Source organism: Oncorhynchus nerka, linkage group LG21 (assembly GCF_034236695.1).
Source record: "Oncorhynchus nerka isolate Pitt River linkage group LG21, Oner_Uvic_2.0, whole genome shotgun sequence".
Classification (NCBI taxonomy): domain Eukaryota; kingdom Metazoa; phylum Chordata; class Actinopteri; order Salmoniformes; family Salmonidae; genus Oncorhynchus; species Oncorhynchus nerka.
In genome coordinates, this window is record NC_088416.1 from 2,609,092 (window position 1) to 2,628,070 (window position 18,979).

The window sequence follows — 18,979 nt, forward strand, 5'->3', positions numbered from 1 at the left end:
TTTTTTAAATCGAATTTTACCGTTTGCATCAGTTACTTGAGGTGGAATAGTAGTCATGTAGTCATGGCTCTATTTAGTGCTGAGCGCCTCCCATAGTCTGTTCTGGACGTGGGTACTGTGAAGAGACCTCTGGTGGCATGTCTTGTGGGGTATGCATGAGAGGTATTCAACATGTCAATGCCTCTCATAAGTTAACGTAGGTATTTTTAACACTTTTCTGGGATGCATGATTGTTTTTCTTGCTTTACTGGGAAGCCTAGCAGAGGTTGACATCCTATGGTTATTTATATTAGCGCAGGGTGGTCTGCACACAGTGGGCTTCCTGTAAGGGGACACCAACCCAAGTACTAACAATATAACACTGATTCATAGGCATGTAATTACATACAATAGCTGTAGAATCAACAGAGGCATTCAGGACAGTAAGAGGGACATAAATTAGGTTACTTACATTGTGTCTTCCAACAACCTTTGCTGGAGCATTATGACAACTCAGTGACACAATGGTAGTGATTAAATCAGCTGGGCTTGGGTCAAGGAACACAAATGATTTGAGTGGATACCATCCTCCTTATGCTACGCGCTTTGTTTCCAGAAGCTATCGAAATTGTCAATAAGTGGTACACCGACAGAGCTGCAATTGTCTCATAGCCAGTTATGGAAGACTAAAAGTCTGCTGAACCGTTCAATGCCATGATTTAGGAAGGGCAGAGGGCCAGATATTATTTGTTGGTGTCAAGTAGTGACCCAATCAGTTCTTTCAAATCCATCTTCAGCTGTTATGAGCTGCCCTTCATAATATCCTGAACCTTTGCCGCATGAAAACACAGTTTCATGTCCTTGCCCCAGGTACAGATATATGCCTCACCATCGAACTCCCTATCACAATAGCCGGAATGATCCAGCCTCGGCTGTGTCTCGAAGCTGATTGCAAGGCCAGAGCCACATATCTCACCTGAATAGAGGGCTGCTGAGACGCCGGCTGCATGCAGGCCACAACAGCCAAAGGAACAGAGCTCTGATCCAGAGAGCACAGCCCAGCGGAGGTGGGCCGCGGTGGTCCAGGCTGTGCTCAGCCAATTGACTGACTAGGGAGAGGTACATGTTTCAAACTGACCACCATAGCCCCTGTGCCCAAGAAAGCCAAGGTAACCTGACTAAATGATTACCGCCCCGTAGCACTCGCGTCAGTAACCATGAAGTGCTTTGAAAGGCTGGTCACATCAACTCTATCATGCCGAAAACCCTAGACCCATTCCAATTCGCATGCAGCCCCAACAGATCCACAGATGACGCAATCTCAATCGCACTTCACTGGCCTTTTCCACCTGGACAAAAAGAACACCTATGTGAGAATGCTGTTCATTGACTACAGCTCAGCGTTCAACACCGTAGTGCCCACAAAGCTCATCACTAAGCTAAGGACCCTGGGACCTAACACCTCCCTCTGAAACTGGATCCTGGACTTCCTGATGTGCCGCCCCCAGGTGGTAAGGGTAGGCAACAACACAACACAAAAATTGCCAAAGAATCTAGTCACCCAAGTCACAGACTGTTCTCTTTTCTACCGCATGGCAAGCGGTACCGGAGCGCCAAGTCTAGGTCCAAAAGGCTCCTTAACAGCTTCTACCCCCAAGCTGAACAATTAATCAAATGGCCACCAGACTATTCCCCCCTTTGTTTTTACACTGCTGCTACTCGCTCTTTATTATCTATGCATAGTCACTTTACCCTTAACTACATGTACAAATGACCTCAACTAACCCGTACCATTGACTCGGTACCGGTACCACCTGTATAGAGCCTCGTTATTGTTATGTCATTTTCGCGTGTTACTTCTTATAATTAGTTTTACTTTAGTTTATTTAGTAAATATTTTCTTAAATCGATTCCTTCAACGGCATTGTTGGTTGTTGTAAGTAAACATTTCACGGTAAGGTCTACACCTGTTGTATTCGGTGCAGGTTACAAATAAAAGTTTGATTTGATTTGACATCCACAGCCGTAGTGGGAACAATCGATCAATGAGCAGCCATTTCCTGGTTAAAGGTAGTAGAGGGGTGCAGTGGCGGAAATTGATCATAGTCCAGGAAGGTCCCATTATGATCGTCTTGGATGTTTTGATAGGAAGCATTTAAAGATGCCAATAGTCTCATGGAATCCTTATTCAGTTCAAGGCGCTTGGTCAGATTTGTTTATTTCTTAATGAAGAGTAATATTCCTTTCTTTAGCTGCATCAAGTTCAATATATTTTTCACAAATGAAGGTATCCATCATACCTTTCCCCGTGACAACTACAAACACGTCACAGATCCATCACTTAATAGCACGCAAGTCCCCAGCAGATTCAAAGGGGTTCACTGCTGAACGCCTACATTTCCCAGCGCCGTAATTGGTTGCACCAGATCTTATTTAGGGGCTTCATAGCAAAGGGGGTGAAAACATGTACACACACCACTTTTCATTTTTTTTTTTTTTTTTGAGATTTCTGAAACAAGTCATCTTTTTCATTTCACCAATTTGGACTATTTTGTGTGTGTCCATTACATGAAATCCCAATAAAAATTCATTTAAATTACAGGTTGTAATGCAACAAAATAGGAAAAAACGCCACGTGTGGTGAATACTTTTACAAGGCACTGTACGTCTTGTTTGGCAGAAAGTAGCCCATCCTTTTTTCCAACTGATTCGTCGATATAAATTCAGGGCATCAATGTTGGTGAGAAAAGTAGCAACATTTTTGTCGTTCCCGATGGCTAACGTTATGTCTTTCAAAAACGGCGCAGTAGAAAGGCCCCAGGTTAATGTGGAGGTGTTTGATGGAGATACTTGGATGCATACAGTATATTGATGACTGTCCCGAAGTCGGTTTGGAGGTGCTTGATTATGAGACTTAGCTGCCTATGAGAGGAGGTGTGGACGTTATGGACACTACCTTGTCCCTTTATCTCCTCCCATCTTCCTCAATCCTCCTTCTTCTTCTTCTCTCTGAGGCTGCTATATTCTATCAGTCCCATTATTCAATTTCAATGTATGGCTTAATTGTTCAATGCGGGGAAATATGTTTGGTCATTTGTGCTGACATACAACATCACATGTGATATATTCTCCTTGCTTATTTGGCTTGATTTAATGTTGTGCATGTGGTTGTGTGTCTGTGATTGTTGTGTGTGTCAACTTTCGTTGTTGTGTCTGCGTGTGTGTTTGTACGTCAGTGTGTATCTCAGATCCCTCCTGGCATGTGTCCTGTGCTCCCGCTGTCCAGACCCCCCCCTGGACCTCTTCTGAGCTGGAGTACCCTCCTCCCTAACCCCACCGCCGGCCCTCGCCCCTTCATCACCCCCCTCCACGGGGCTGAGGAGAGGCCCCAGGCCCCGCTACCCCTCCCTAGCCCCCTGGTCACTTGGAGAGGGTCCACGATGGGTATGCGGGACGGGGGCAGTGTGGCAGGGCTCTCCTGCAGCACCCCGACGCCTTTAGAGGGGATAGACATGCACTAGCTCCTCCGAACCCCTAGAAAGCGCCACAGAGCACTGAGTGTCATCTGTCCCTGCTGTATGTTAGCCTGTCTGAGGAGAAGAAGCCTGAACAGCTAAAGCTATTGGCTGAGACTGAGAGACTCATTTATATTACTAAAGAGACACACACACACATATATATACCTATATCAGAGGAGGCTGGTGGTGGATCTATAGGAGGACGGGCTCATTGTAATGACTGGAGTGGAATGAATGGAATGGAGTCAAACATGTGGTTTCCATCTGTTTGAAGTGTTTGATACCTTCCATTGATTCCATTCCAGCCATTACAATGAGCCCATCCTCCTATAGCACCTACCACCAGCCTCCACTGATAATATATATAATACATTGTAATGAGTTTTAATTCTATTTCAGTGTTATCGACCATTACAAAAGTCCAGCAGTGATGGACATTGGACACAAGGCGTATTGCTGAGTTGTGTGGGATTTTGGAAGCGTATTTGGAAATTTGAGATCATTGAGATCATTTTTTCGTTTTGAGATCTTTTGGAGTCTGTTCAGGCTTTCTTGTATCATCAATATCATGTTTTAACATTAAACTCATTACAATCACTCACCAATCATTGTATGCCTCATATCATACTGTACAAGAACCTTATTAATTATTGAAGTTTATTAGACTGTTGTGTTTTCACCCACTAAAGTGAAGGTAACCCCTTTACGTTATAAGTTCCTCTGCTCATTTCATATCTCAAGACTGTGGTTCCAGATGTAACTTTTACTCTCCTCTCTCTCCCTCTAGTCGGCAGGTTCGTGCGGCGCCGGGCCGGACCATGCTGAAGAGCACAAGCGTGAGCGGTGAGATCTACGCGTCAGAGCGTACCGACGGCAGCCAATCGGATACGGCGCTGGGCACGGTGGGCATGGGTGGAAGAGACGCTCCAGCCTCAGTGCCAGGGTGGTCTCCATCGTCTCCAACAGACGTAGTCGCAGCACGTCGCAGATCGTCGGCCCGGGTGAGTTCAAAGGTCAAAACGGACCCTCACCCAAATGAAGGAGACGCTCGGGATGGTTGTGGTTTGAAAATGTGGCTCTGGTATTTTGATTTGATTTACGGTTTACATTGAAAGACGGTGGTAGACAGACATTTAACAATTGGACGTTACAGACAGTAAAAATGAGACAGTACGGACAGTCTGGCCATGACATGATAGCTCTCAGGTGTTTTTTAGGGTAAAGAGTGACCTGAAGCTACCTTATAGCACTTTCATCTGAATAAGACAGTACAAAAAACAGAGAAGCACATCACTCTTGACCTTGTGTTTACGTGACTGCGCACCAAAATGTCCTTATGCTGGAATTCCAATCTTACGAATACAACCCACAAAAAGCATGTTAAAAAGAGTTTCAAAACAACATGCTTCTACTCCAAATGACACCCGCTGCGTCCAAGCTTTCAGTCAGAGGGACTTGAAGGAATCTTTCTCAGCCTGGCTGGACTCACTGGAGGGTGGGGAGAGAGGGAGGAAGCAGGGAGGCAGAGAGAGAGGTAGTTGAAAGGCTCCAACTGCACTCTCTTCTTCTTTTTTTGCACTCCCCCTTTGTAGCTGACATAAAAAGCCATTATAAAGGAAACTAGGGCCTAGGGGGGGGGTCTCTCCATGCCTCTCTCCTCTCTCCCCATTGTTATATAGTATAGCAGTACGATTGGTGTTCTGTGGGATAGTTGCCCTCTTCACTGACAAAATCTAGAATTCATGTTGGGTTGAGAGAAATATTGTTTTATGGTTGATACGGGTGATTCTTGCTGTACTACAATTCATTTAAGGTTAGCGTTCTTTGACATGAATCTTGTTCTAGAGGCAGCTCTGCAGAGTGGTCACTAGCTGGCACGGCCATAAAGCCATGAAATCAGATTTTAATCCTAAATCTAAGCTTAACCACACTTTTAACCTTAAATTAAGACCAAAAAAAACACACACAAAAAAATCATGAATTTTGACAATATAGCCAATTTTGACTTTGCAGCTGGCCCTTCTAGAGGAAATCGCTCAGTTCTGCCTCCAGGGAAAGATTCATAACAATAAACATCAACCTGCGTATCATCATCATGTACTACTGTATCGTTCTTTAGGATTGACTGTATGGTACGCCATTGTCTGTATTAGGACAGAAGGATATTGTTGGTTGTGTTGACGTGCCGAGGGATGGAACCTTGAAACAACAAAACATGTTGTTCTTTCTCTCTAAACATCTCTCCAACCCTCTCCAACCCATTGTTCAGCTGTGACTTGTGAAAACACAATGACAGAAAAGGATACTTTGACTTGCCGGCTCTTTCAATTTCTCTTTCGTGTCCTTTGTCCTCTGAGATGTAACATGGGTGGCCGTTCCCCAGCTCTGTCACTGTGTCCCATCACGGCGATGAGGCAGCTAGGAATACATGGCGCCACACCTGGTTCTCCCCAAGAGGACCACAAAATAAAGCCTTCTGGCCTAAATGTGTTCTGTTCTGTTGTTTAGCACTGACCCAGATAAACTAAGGCCTGGAAGATAGCACCTCAGGTCTCAGGAAGACAGTAGATAAGCCATGCTAACTTAGCCATTAGCCTTAGCTATCAGCTACATTGTGTCTATTTTTTCCTCTCCGGTACCAGAGGGGAAGGGGAAGAAGGAGAAGGGTGCGTCCATCCAGAGGAGCACAGAGACGGGTATGGCTGTAGAGATGACCAGGAACATGAGTCGACAGTCCAGTAAAGAGTCCACCAACGGCACCATGAACAGCTGCAACTCCGAGGGAAAGTCAGTATACAGGCTCTCTCTCTCTATATATATATATTTATCTCTCTCTTTATTTCTCTCTCTCTCTCTCTCTCTCTATCTCTCCCTGTATACTGTGTGTCTCTCTCCTTTTCCTCCCTCTACCCCCTATTATTTTCTGTCCCTTTCTTCCTGTTTCTGTTTCTGGGTACAAATGTTTGTTTTTTTCTCCAATGTTACATGAATTGACATTCACTGTGAAGTAAACAACCCAGTATTTCAGCATGATTGCAGTAAATTGGATAGATAATTTCACATAGGACCCATAAGTCATGTACGGTAATTAGCTGTATATTGACTGTGTTCTTCCTCTGTTCCAGTCTGCTTTTCGGTGGGGTGCGTCTGGGACAGCCAGGCAACCAGTTCAGCGACTTCCTGGATGGTCTGGGTCCTGCCCAGCTGGTGGGCAGACAAACGCTGGCCACACCTGCCATAGGTGAGTCCCTATTCTGTTCTGTCTACTCATCATGTTATTGCCCTATCGTAGTTCCTCTGTGACTCCTCCCCAATTGATAGCTTATTGCTCAGCTATTTCTATACCCTTCTCTTCTCCCACAAGTCCGTTTCATTGATTCACATCGCTTCCTGTCCTCCGTCTCCATATTACCTCCATTACTCAATATCCTTCCAACTTCCCTCTTGAGAGACTCTGTTGCCCACTTTTCTTACTACTTCCTATTTCGTGACCCTAGGTGTGTTCGTGCAGTAAGCCTAACGAAGCCGATTGTAGTCGGGGGAGGTGCCTCTGCCAAAAGTCAGACACTGTGGTGGTTTTCCAACAGCAAGGCTCAGATCAACACGGCAGTGTCAACATAGCTGCTATTGTTTATAAAAACAAAATCTTTATGTCGAAATTAACTTTTCTATACCCCTTTATAACACACTATCAAAAACAAAACATGTGTACAATGAATTGGTTAGAGAGAGGTCTCAAATATCACTTTCATTTGTAACTTTAGAATCGGGGTAAATTTGGTTCCTGTTTTAGGCATGTCTTTGGCCATTTCCATCAAACAAAAACACCCTAATGATTGGTTGACAAATAGTGCCTCCAACACTGCAGGTGATGACTGCATGGTGCAGTTGGTGAGAAGCAACTGCAGCGACGTGAAGGCGTCTTCATCAAAAACTGCATGATCTTTGATCACATGATTTTTGGAAATGTTTATACCCATAATGCAAAACACGACAGTGACCATCAAGTGATCTGCTCGAACATCCCCCTTATCTCCTGCCTACTTCCTGTTCTGATTGGTTCAATCCAGTTCCTGTTTAGTCAACCAGAGACAAAACAGAAGGCGAGACATCAGCTGCTATCGCATTGGTGTATATAGGAAGCCGGAACTGTGAAAAAATCATCTATAGTGAACGGCCTGAGTCGGACATCTTCATTTATCCACCATCTTTGGTCAACTCTACTTTTTCTTCCTCCCAGGTGATATTCAGATCGGAATGATGGACAAGAAGGGTCAGCTGGAGGTGGAGGTGATCAGAGCTCGGGGCCTTGTACAAAAGCCAGGATCCAAATCCCTCCCTGGTGAGACACTGGTGGTAGCGCCACCTAAGGGTGGAGGACTGCATTGAGACAAAATCATATTCACTGCGAAGTCCATTGAAAGTGCTTTTTAATCCGGGAGTAGTCTTATCTGGGTGCATGTAATCGCCCACCTAGAGAAAACAATTTGACCAGACCATGTTTAGAACCACAATTGAGTATCCGTATCTGCCTCTGTTTCTTGTTTCTTTCTTTCTTTCTTTCTTTCTTTCTTTCGTCAGCTCCATACGTCAAGGTCTATCTGTTGAATAATGGAGCGTATGTAGCCAAAAAGAAAACCAAGATTGCACGGAAAACGCTGGACCCGCTGTACCAGCAAGCGCTGCAATTCGAGGAGAGCCCACAGGGTAAAGTCTTACAGGTGAGGGTCAAAGCCTTGTTTCATAAAGAAAAGTTCAATCACTTTTTAATTCAATAATTCAATAAATGCATCAACTGAATAATATTAAAACCATTTAAAAAAAAATGTTTTAACCTTTAACCATTTAAGCTGTAAAGGTTTTAATCAATACATTTTTGGGGGTCTTTTTTTCTCCTTCAGGTGATCGTCTGGGGAGACTACGGACGAATGGACCACAAAAGCTTCATGGGAGTTGCACAAATCCTATTGGAGGAACTAGACTTAACAAGCACAGTGATTGGCTGGTACAAGTTGTTCCCACCCTCCTCCTTAGTGGACCCCACACTAGCCTCCCTGACTCGACGTGCTTCCCAGTCGTCATTGGACAGCTCCTCGGGCCCACCGGGCACCCGATCCTAGTGGACCAATAGGACAACAGCTACCAATCTTAATGGACCAATGGGACTATGGCTAGCCTACCGCTTTGTGAAACGAATTAACGTCACCTTAGAGATTAACGGACAAAAATGATTCTAGAACAACAACAATCAAGAAACAGAGTCACAATGATTAACAAAAAAGCTTTGTTGAGATCTGACAATCACTCCTGGCATCGTTTAATCTCTTTGTTTGTTTTAGAGAGCGTTAGATTTCAGTGTTTCATTCCAGTAACGAATTCGTCATCGTTTTTTCGCGGTTGTAATCTAAGAACTAGGGCTGTGGGTAATAGACAATGTTCGGAAGCTAGGTAAGGCTGTACTGGAGTCGAGCGGTAAGGAGACACTCGATTCATTGAAGAAACTAAGTAGAAATGTAAATGTGAAAGGAAGCAGGGTGGTAGTTTTTAGTCAAACCATCAATAAACAAAGAAATGTATGTTAGCGTCGGAATGTATGGACCCAAGACAGAGGTGCCATCCTCCTTGTCTCTCAGGGGGTGCCATAATGTCCTCTCCGCAGTGGCCCCCATCCGGCCCCCAAACAGACTGCCAGCACTTCGGCTCCCAGGGCAGAGTGCTTCTGAGTGGGGTCGGTCCGGGCAATCAGGGGTCTCCTTCTGGTGCCTAGACTTTGTGGATTCACATTACTGGTCCTTCTTTGTCAAAATATCATTTTTTGTTTTCAATATGTTTACCATGGCTGGTCCAAGCCGCTCTCTCGTTTTTGTCTTTGGTACGTTTGACTTTTTTTCCCTCAGTTTGTTACTTATGGCACAACAATGTTTTTATGATGAGTATGAGGTTTACGATGCGTTGTCTGATGTATGCATGGTGAAGAATAAAAAGACACAAGGAAAAAATACGAAATAGAGAAAAAAAAGTGTCTGCAATGAGATGCAGGGGACTGTTCAGTGACACATCTTAAATGACGATTTTTACACTTGACTATGAGATTAGTGTGGGATTACAATGTCGTTTTCTTCGTTTAGTCACCTACAAAAAGTCCAACCCAGTTGTCTTTGTATAGATGTATATTAGACCTCCAAGGAGGTTGACCAATAAATCTAATTATACATTTCATTTTGAACTATCACCAGGGTGTCAACAAGTCACTGTAAAAAATAGATCTTTGTCCACAATCACGAGAACTTTCATCTAGCTGTTTTCCTGGAGCATCCTTCCCCTCACCCCAGCACATGTTTAGGGGTTTTATCCAAAACTTCAGTTTACATTATTTTGAGATTCAAAACGTTAAGCCAAAAGTTAAACTTTTTGAGAAAGAAAAAGTGAATGAAAAAAATATAAAAAATACTGCTTGCAAATGTAATTATTTGGTACATTTCATTTCTTCCTTGTCTCGATTTTTTGGAAAAACAAAAAACATCAGTTGCTCAAATTTCCCTTCTGCATCTTAGTGAATGTGAAAAGTAACCAATCAGATTGAGCTTTCCGGACAGGAGCACCAATGCTCATCCTTCGTCAGGCCCGCTGACTCCTGCCACACCAAAGGGGACGTGGCTCGGCATGACTCGGACCTGTTCCAAGCTGCATGCACATTTTGTAAAACAAAAACGATACTGGAAAAAAAGATTGAACTGAACTAGATATGTGTGTTCGTTCCACATACCCGTAGGCCCGCTTGTATGTTGCATGCACTTGTACAGTTTGCTCGTACTTAAATATAAAGAGAAACCGAAGCCATTCACATCACGCGAAGACATTCGAAATGATCAGCTGCAGTCAAGTCTAGTCCACATCCTTCATTCCGGTGCTGAATGTTTTTCGAAACCAACTGATTACCGAGATTATGTTGATGTCTTTTTTTAAAGCTATTGAACCCGTGCTGTACTGTCGTACTAAGCAATCCTCACCGCCCATTCTTTCAAATCTACAGTTACTGTACACATAGTTTACCTCTATGGGGCTGAGACTACATGGTTGAATATGTATAAATCAGATCAACTTATATACAAAGTATAGTTATGTTGAACATAATGATGTAATAAGATATATGGATACATATGTTACACAAATTATTTAGAGTATAATGTACCACAAGTAATTTAGGTATATTGTAAATATATTTTCAACCAACCAAACGGTTTAGTGATATTTACGAAGGGGCCAAAACAGATTACGGCGACATTGTCAAATTCATTAAGACTACGATTGGATTTAGAAAGTCACAAAGGGACACTACTTTACTACAAGGCTTCAGGGTATAGTCCCAAATTGCCACACTTGAGTGTACTAGGGTATCAGGCCATATTATCTGCAAAAGCTGTCGTCACTACACCTCTCTCTCCATGCTTTGAAACCTACAACCTACGACCCCAGCCATGTAAAAACCCATTTATAAAAACGTCATTTTTTTTTGTTTCATGTTTAGTGAGTTATTTTTTTATTTTGTCGGTATTATTAGGAGAGAAAAAAAAATGCTGATTGTTTACAATTGATGTGTTCCACTGAAACAACAACTACAAAAGAAAACGATCAGATAAAAAAGAAAGTATTCACTGCAGCGTTTCTTGTTTGGTATAACAGCTGTGGCTCAAATGATGAGTATGTTTTATATTTAAAAAAAGAGTTCATTTTTATTATTTCCAAATAAAAAAGAATGTGTGGAAGAATTCTCCCTCATTACTTGCTGTTGTTGTTCCACTGTCAACCCTCTCCTCCTACCATACCTGGGTTCAAGTCCTATTTCAAATCATTTGAAACAGTTCAACTGGGCGTGATTGAGCTTGTCTGATAGAATGGAACCAATTCTCAAAATTGCAAAACCCCGCCCATCTGCCAATCCAGGCAGGCTATAGCAAACACTAAGGGCTGGATTCAATCCCTATATCGCGGAGGTGTCGCGGAAAGTTCCGGGCAAAACTGTAAAAAATCAATTCCGGTTGAGCCGACATTCAGTGCCTTCAGAAAGTATTCAGACCCCTTGACTTTTCCCCCATTTGTTTGGTTACAGCCTTATTCTAAAATTGATTCAATATATTTTTCCCTGATCAATCTACACACAATACCACATAATGACAAAGCAAAAACAGGTTTTAAGAAATTGTTGATCATTTCAACAAAAAAATGTAATAATGAATTATCACATTTACATAAGACCCTTTACTCAGTACTTTGTTGAAGCACCTTTGGCAGCGATAACAGCCTCGAGCTTTCTTGGGTATGACGCTACAAGTTTGGCACACCTGTATTTGGGGAGTTTCTCCCCATTCATCTCTGCAGATCCTCTCAAGCTCTGTCAGGTTGGATGAGGAGTGTTGCTGCAGAGCTATTTTCAGGTCTCTCCAGAGATGTTTGAACGGGTTGTCATCAAGGATCTCTCTGTACCTTGTTCCGTTCATCTTTGCCTCGATCCTGACTAGTCTCCCAGTCCCTGCCGCTGAAAAACATCCCCACAACATGATGCTGTCAACACCATGCTTCACAGTAGTGATGGTGCCAGGTTTCCTCCAGACGTGACTTGACTTGACATTGAGGCCAAAGAGTTTAATCTTGGTTTCATCAGACCAGAGAATCTTGTTTCTCATGGTCTGAGAGTCTTCATTTGCCTTTTGGCAAACTCCAAATGGCCTGTCATGTGCCTTTTCCTGAGGAGTGTCTTCCGTCTGGCCACTCTACCATAAAGGCCTGATTGGTGGAGTGCTGCAGAGATGGTTGTCCTTCTGGAAGGTCCTCCCATCTCCACAGAGGAACTCTAGAGCTCTGTCAGAGTAACCATCGGGTTCTTGGTCACCTCCCTGACCAAGACCCTTCTCCCCCAATTGCTCAGTTTGGTCGGGCGGCCAGCTCTAGGAAGAGTCTTGGTGATTCTAAACGTCTTCCATTTAAGAATGATGGAGGCCACTATGTTCTTGGGGACCTTCAACACTGCAGACATTTGCTGGTACCCTTCCCTAGATCTGTGCCTCGACACAATCCTTTCTCGGAGCTCTACGGACAATTCCTTCGACCTCATGGCTTGGTTTTTGCTCTAACATGCACTGTCAACTGTGGGACCTTATATAGACAGGTGTGTGCCTTTCCAAATCCTGTCCAATCAATTGAGTTTACCACAGGTGGACTCCAATCAAGTTGAAGAAAACAACATATCAAGGATGATAAATGGAAACAGGATGCACCTGAGCTCGATTTCGAGTCTCATAGCAAAGTTCTGAATACTTATTTATTTTTTATAAATCTAATAAATTTGTGTAGATTGCTACGGATTTTATTTAATTTAATCCATTTTAGATTAAGGTTGTAACGTAACAAAATGTAGAAGAAATCAAGGGGTCTGACTACTTTCCGACGGCACTGTATGCAGTGTTCACCATGAATGCAGTCTCAGCGACCGCGGGAACATTGCCTTTGATTGCATTCCCCAAGAGAGGATGACTTTCACTTTAGCAGTGATAAATTCATGAACTTCTTTGAGGAAAAGATTATGATTATTAGAAAGCAAATTACGGACTCCTCTTTAAACCTGCGTATTCCTCCAAACCTCAGTTGTCCTGAGTCTGCACAACTCTGCCAGGACCTAGGATCAAGAGAGACGCTCAAGTGTTTTAGTACTATATCTCTTGACACAATGATGAAAATAATCATGGCCTCTAAACCTTCAAGCTGCATACTGGACCCTATTCCAACTAAACTACTGAAAGAGCTGCTTCCTGTGCTTGGCCCTCCTATGTTGAACATAATAAACAGCTCTCTATCCACCGGATGTGTACCAATCTCACAAAAAGTGGCAGTAATAAAGCCTCTCTTGAAAAAGCCAAACCTTGACCCAGAAAATATAAAAAACTATTGGCCTATATCGAATCTTCCATTCCTCTCAAAATTTTTAGAGAAGGCTGTTGCGCAGCAACTCACTGCCTTCCTGAAGACAAACAATGTATACGAAATGCTTCAGTCTGGTTTTAGACCCCATCATAGCACTGAGACGGCACTTGTGAAGGTGGTAAATTACATTTTAATGGCATCGGACCGAGGCTCTGCATCTGTCCTCGTGCTCCTAGACCTTAGTGCTGCTTTTGATACCATCGATCACCACATTCTTTTGGAGAGATTGGAAACCCAAATTGGTCTACACGGACATGTTCTGGCCTGGTTTAGATCTTATCTGTCGGAAAGATATCAGTTTGTCTCTGTGAATGGTTTGTCCTCTGACAAATCAACTGTAAATTTCGGTGTTCCTCAAGGTTCCGTTTTAGGACCACTATTGTTTTCACTATATATTTTACCTCTTGGGGATGTTATTCGAAAACATAATGTTAACTTTCACTGCTATGCGGATGACACACAGCTGTACATTTCAATGAAACATGGTGAAGCCCCAAAATTGCCCTCGCTAGAAGCATGTGTTTCAGACATAAGGAAGTGGATGGCTGCAAACTTTCTACTATTAAACTCGGACAAAACAGAGATGCTTGTTCTAGGTCCCAAGAAACAAAGAGATCTTCTGTTGAATCTGACAATTAATCTTAATGGTTGTACAGTCGTCTCAAATAAAACTGTGAAGGACCTCGGCGTTACTCTGGACCCTGATCTCTCTTTTGAAGAACATATCAAGACCATTTCGAGGACAGCTTTTTTCCATCTACGTAACATTGCAAAAATCAGAAACTTTCTGTCCAAAAATGATGCAGAAAAATTAATCCATGCTTTTGTCACTTCTAGGTTAGACTACTGCAATGCTCTACTTTCCGGCTACCCGGATAAAGCACTAAATAAACTTCAGTTAGTGCTAAATATGGCTGCTAGAATCCTGACTAGAACCAAAAAAGTTGATCATATTACTCCAGTGCTAGCCTCTCTACACTGGCTTCCTGTCAAAGCAAGGGCTGATTTCAAGGTTTTACTGCTAACCTACAAAGCATTACATGGGCTTGCTCCTACCTATCTCTCTGATTTGGTCCTGCCGTACATACCTACACGTACGCTATGGTCACAAGACGCAGGCCTCCTAATTGTCCTTAGAATTTCTAAGCAAACAGCTGGAGGCAGGGCTTTCTCCTATAGAGCTCCATTTTTATGGAACGGTCTGCCTACCCATGTCAGAGACGCAAACTCGGTCTCAACCTTTAAGTCTTTACTGAAGACTCATCCCTTCAGTGGGTCATATGATTGAGTGTAGTCTGGCCCAGGAGTGGGAAGGTGAACGGAAAGGCTCTGGAGCAACGAACCGCCCTTGCTGTCTCTGCCTGGCCGGTTCCCCTCTTTCCACTGGGATTCTCTGCCTCTAACCCTATTACAGGGGCTGAGTCACTGGCTTACTGGGGCTCTCTCATGCCGTCCCTGGAGGGGGTGCGTCACCTGAGTGGGTTGATTCACTGTTGTGGTCATCCTGTCTGGGTTGGCACCCCCCCTTGGGTTGTGCCGTGGCGGAGATCTTTGTGGGCTATACTCAGCCTTGTCTCAGGATGGTAAGTTGGTGGTTGAAGATATCCCTCTAGTGGTGTGGGGGCTGTGCTTTGGCAAAGTGGGTGGGGTTATATCCTTCCTGTTTGGCCCTGTCCGGGGGTGTCCTCGGATGGGGCCAGTGTCTCCTGACCCCTCCTGTCTCAGCCTCCAGTATTTATGCTGCAGTAGTTTATGTGTCGGGGGGGCTAGGGTCAGTTTGTTATATCTGGAGTACTTCTCCTGTCCTATTCGGTGTCCTGTGTGAATCTAAGTGTGCGTTCTCTAATTCTCTCCTTCTCTCTTTCTTTCTCTCTCTCGGAGGACCTGAGCCCTAGGACCATGCCCCAGGACTACCTGACATGATGACTCCTTGCTGTCCCCAGTCCACCTGGCCATGCTGCTGCTCCAGTTTCAACTGTTCTGCCTTACTATTATTCGACCATGCTGGTCATTTATGAACATTTGAAAATCTTGGCCATGTTCTGTTATAATCTCCACCCGGCACAGCCAGAAGAGGACTGGCCACCCCACATAGCCTGGTTCCTCTCTAGGTTTCTTCCTAGGTTTTGGCCTTTCTAGGGAGTTTTTCCTAGCCACCGTGCTTCTACACCTGCATTGCTTGCTGTTTAGGGTTTTAGGCTGGGTTTCTGTACAGCACTTTGAGATATCAGCTGATGTACGAAGGGCTATATAAATAAATTTGTTTTGATTTGATTGTCAATCGCGCTATAAAGCATCTCTTCAGTGCTACGGATTGAATAGAGCCTTAAGTGTTGGAAAAATTTCAAATACTATTTGACCCCATCTGCTTCCAATGCATATTCAAAGTGCATTTTCCATCCCAGATGACATAAAAGTGCATTTTGAGAGCCTAGATTGCTCTTAACCCACAATTACCTTGGTACATTATGTCAAAACCGGGTCAAAATGAAAATGCTCTCTAAAATAAGTTGTATCTGTTGCTATGGGTATAAGCCTTTCTTCTTGCTTGCTTGTGGGAAAACTAATATTTTCTCTGGTCCCACAGACTCAACCCTGCCATGCCCTCTGTCAGTCTCCTCAGATAGGCATCTTAGCAAAGCAGCTTCACAGAACTCCCAAGGAGAGAGAGAGAGAGGGGGGGGGGACAGAGAGAGGGGGAGGGAGGGAGGGAGACAGAGAGAGAGAGAGGGTGGAGACAGAGAGAGAGCGAGGGAGAAAGAGAGAGAGAAAGAGAGAGAGAGAGAGAGAGAGAGAGAGAGAGAGAGAGAGAAAGAAAGAGAGAAAGAAAGAAAGAAAGAAAGAAAGAAAGAAGCAAGCACAGTATCAGTGTAGCTTAAAAAAAACAGGCCAACATTTGAATCCTACACATGAAAGTAGAAAGACCTTAGAATCAACTGAGATCTGACCAAATCCAGGACTAACGTCTTGGAGACTCCAAATTGTGACAAATTAAGCATTACAAAGACAAACATGGAAGGAATTCGCAAAAGCTAGAATTGCAAATGACCATGTCCAAATAATGGCCATCAAATTATGCCTCATTTGTGACGCACTTCCAGTTCACATTTTGACTCTGTGTCATCTCACGGATGTCATCATTAGGACAAGTTTTATATTTGATTTTATCCACTAGGATTGCTGAAGTTAGACATTTTTAGGAAATGTTATTTCATTGACATAAGCTGTCTTCAATCAATCAATGTGGTTGTGCTGGAGTGTTTGGTGGTGGTGGTGGGGGGGGGGGATCGCATAAGCCAGGGGAGGCGTAGCTCCCAAATCTTAATTGCACAAAGCGTATTATGTGGCAGGGAATACTATTTGTAGATCAGTGATTGTGCACCTCACTTTGTTCAAGCTGATCCTCTCCAACTGTAAAACATGGGTCAGATAGGACCAGTGTTAAGGAAAGCAACCATGGAGCTATGTTATAGCAAATTCAGAGGGTAGCCCTGACTGGGACTCAAACCCAGGTCTAGTGATTATCAAGCCAACGCCTTAACCATTACAGCAACAGATCTGACCCTCTTAACGAGCTCGCTAGGTGTTGGCTTAGGGTTGCTACACTACTCCTTTCCTAAGGGGGATAGCGTGTCTTCCCCCTTCTCCATACCGAGTACCTACACTGATAAATTACGATTGATTTTTGTACTATCATGGCAACACCACTAAGTCAATGTTTTGAAGAATAAAAAAAGGCACAAGGCGCGCTCTAGTTCTGCCAGTCCCCACCGAATCAGTCGGTCCTGAATCATTTGTAACATTACAAGGAAGGGTGTCCCCCTTTCCAACTGTTGTCTTTGGTGTGTGAGAGTTGCCTCAGAATATGAAAAGTACATTTACTTTCTCTGACCACATCTTTTTACCTAAAAAAGTGAAACGCAAGTGTTTTGGGGGAGAAATAGAGTAAGTAAAATAATGGCACAAACAACTCTTCGAAAGTTTTCAACTTTGCATAGAAAACTCTGCAGGACAGCTTTGACTCTGTAAAATAGTTCCTTCAAATAGTTCCTTCATGGCTGACTGCGTTGGTTTCTCTCACTGAAAGGGGAAGTTGTACCAAAATGCCCTCTCGTTTGACCTCTTATAGGACACATGGCAACATGGACCCCGGAGATTTATGTTCCACATCCTCTCGTTAAGAAAGCAGAGGGCCCCCGAAACAACATCTGCAGGCAATCTAGCCCCTGGTCCTTGTCACTGGATCAGAGCTCATGACCTCTGTGTGTGTGTGTGTGTGTGTGTGTGTGTGTGTGTGTGTGTGTGTGTGTGTGTGTGTGTGTGTGTGTGTGTGTGTGTGTGTGTGTGTGTGTGTGTGTGTGTGTGTGTGTGTGTGTGTGTGTGTGTGTGTGTGTGTGTGTGTGTGTGTGTGTGTGTGTGTGTGTGTACGCGCGTGCGTGCGGACCAGAGATCATACATAATATAGTCAAGATACTTGTCTTCCAGCTTCCCGGAAGTGACCTCTTCCATCAAGGGCCAAATGATGATGATCTTTATGGTTCATCTGTAATAGAACGCACAGAGAAAAATGGGAAATATAATCACGTTCATTATTTTCATAATGTTTGTTCTCTTTATGTTGACTTCCTCTTTTGTTCTGTGCATTGAGGGGGCAATCGTTTGGGAACAGCCCAGCTAGCCTACATTCTGCATCTAGCATCCACCCATTGGATTTAGCATCCACCCAGTGTTCAGAGGAGTGAGTAGATGTTCCCTCTAACCACTCATGCAGGGGCAAATATTTAGAATCCTCCTAAATGGAGAATGTTAAGATTCAGGTTGGGGTTATCTGTTTTGAATTGTTGAGATATGCTGAGTTTTCACTGCATGTACAGTACTGGGATATATACAGCTTTAAGAAGCATCTACTCACACCTTCTTAGGAGTAAGAGGCCCTCAGAAGGTACAGGAAATTGGGCTTGGCACAGGAAACTGGTGCAGCCCATATCCCAGTTGCAACGATAACTGTAGATTTAGAAATAAAAAGGATGCATTTACAGTGTACTGAGTTTTGGTTGAAATCATTTGCCAATAAAAAGGCCATTGATTGTATACTTAGTTTAGTTTAAATGACACAATCCACTTTCCATGCATAATTGAAACACCATCCTACTGTGTCATGTGTGAATTGTGGGTTTCAAGCATATAGTCAAAGAAACAACCAGAAAACAGTTACAGTAAATTCATGTCACCTCAAAACAAGGCCGTCAAAACAAGGCCGGATCTTTATGGCAAGACGCATCATTCACCCAGGTTTCGTCAAAATCGGCCCAGTGCTGTCTGAGATACCGCATGTCACTAACGTATGAACGTTTAAACGAACGGACGGAGACAGATCCACAGTCCCCTCCCCGAATTCTTCGTGGGGGACAAAGATGGTTTCCCGAGATGGTACAATATAATAACCCACTGAGTAACTAACCAGTATTCACCAGCAGATGGTGTAGTTTTGTCAGAGGATCATC

General features: G+C 43.6%; 1 protein-coding gene across 1 annotated transcript in view; it reads left to right on the top strand.

The window, feature by feature from the left end:
- Positions 1–11,266, top strand: part of LOC115103681 (regulating synaptic membrane exocytosis protein 1-like) — a 97,704-nt gene extending 86,438 nt beyond the window's left edge. Inside the window, 7 exon segments of the mRNA XM_065006200.1 lie at positions 4,285–4,412; positions 4,415–4,498; positions 6,140–6,284; positions 6,623–6,738; positions 7,738–7,839; positions 8,079–8,218; positions 8,399–11,266. Of these exon segments, the coding sequence (XP_064862272.1) occupies positions 4,285–4,412; positions 4,415–4,498; positions 6,140–6,284; positions 6,623–6,738; positions 7,738–7,839; positions 8,079–8,218; positions 8,399–8,617 (934 nt within the window). The 3' untranslated portion in view covers positions 8,618–11,266.
- Positions 11,267–18,979: the final 7,713 nt, after the last annotated feature.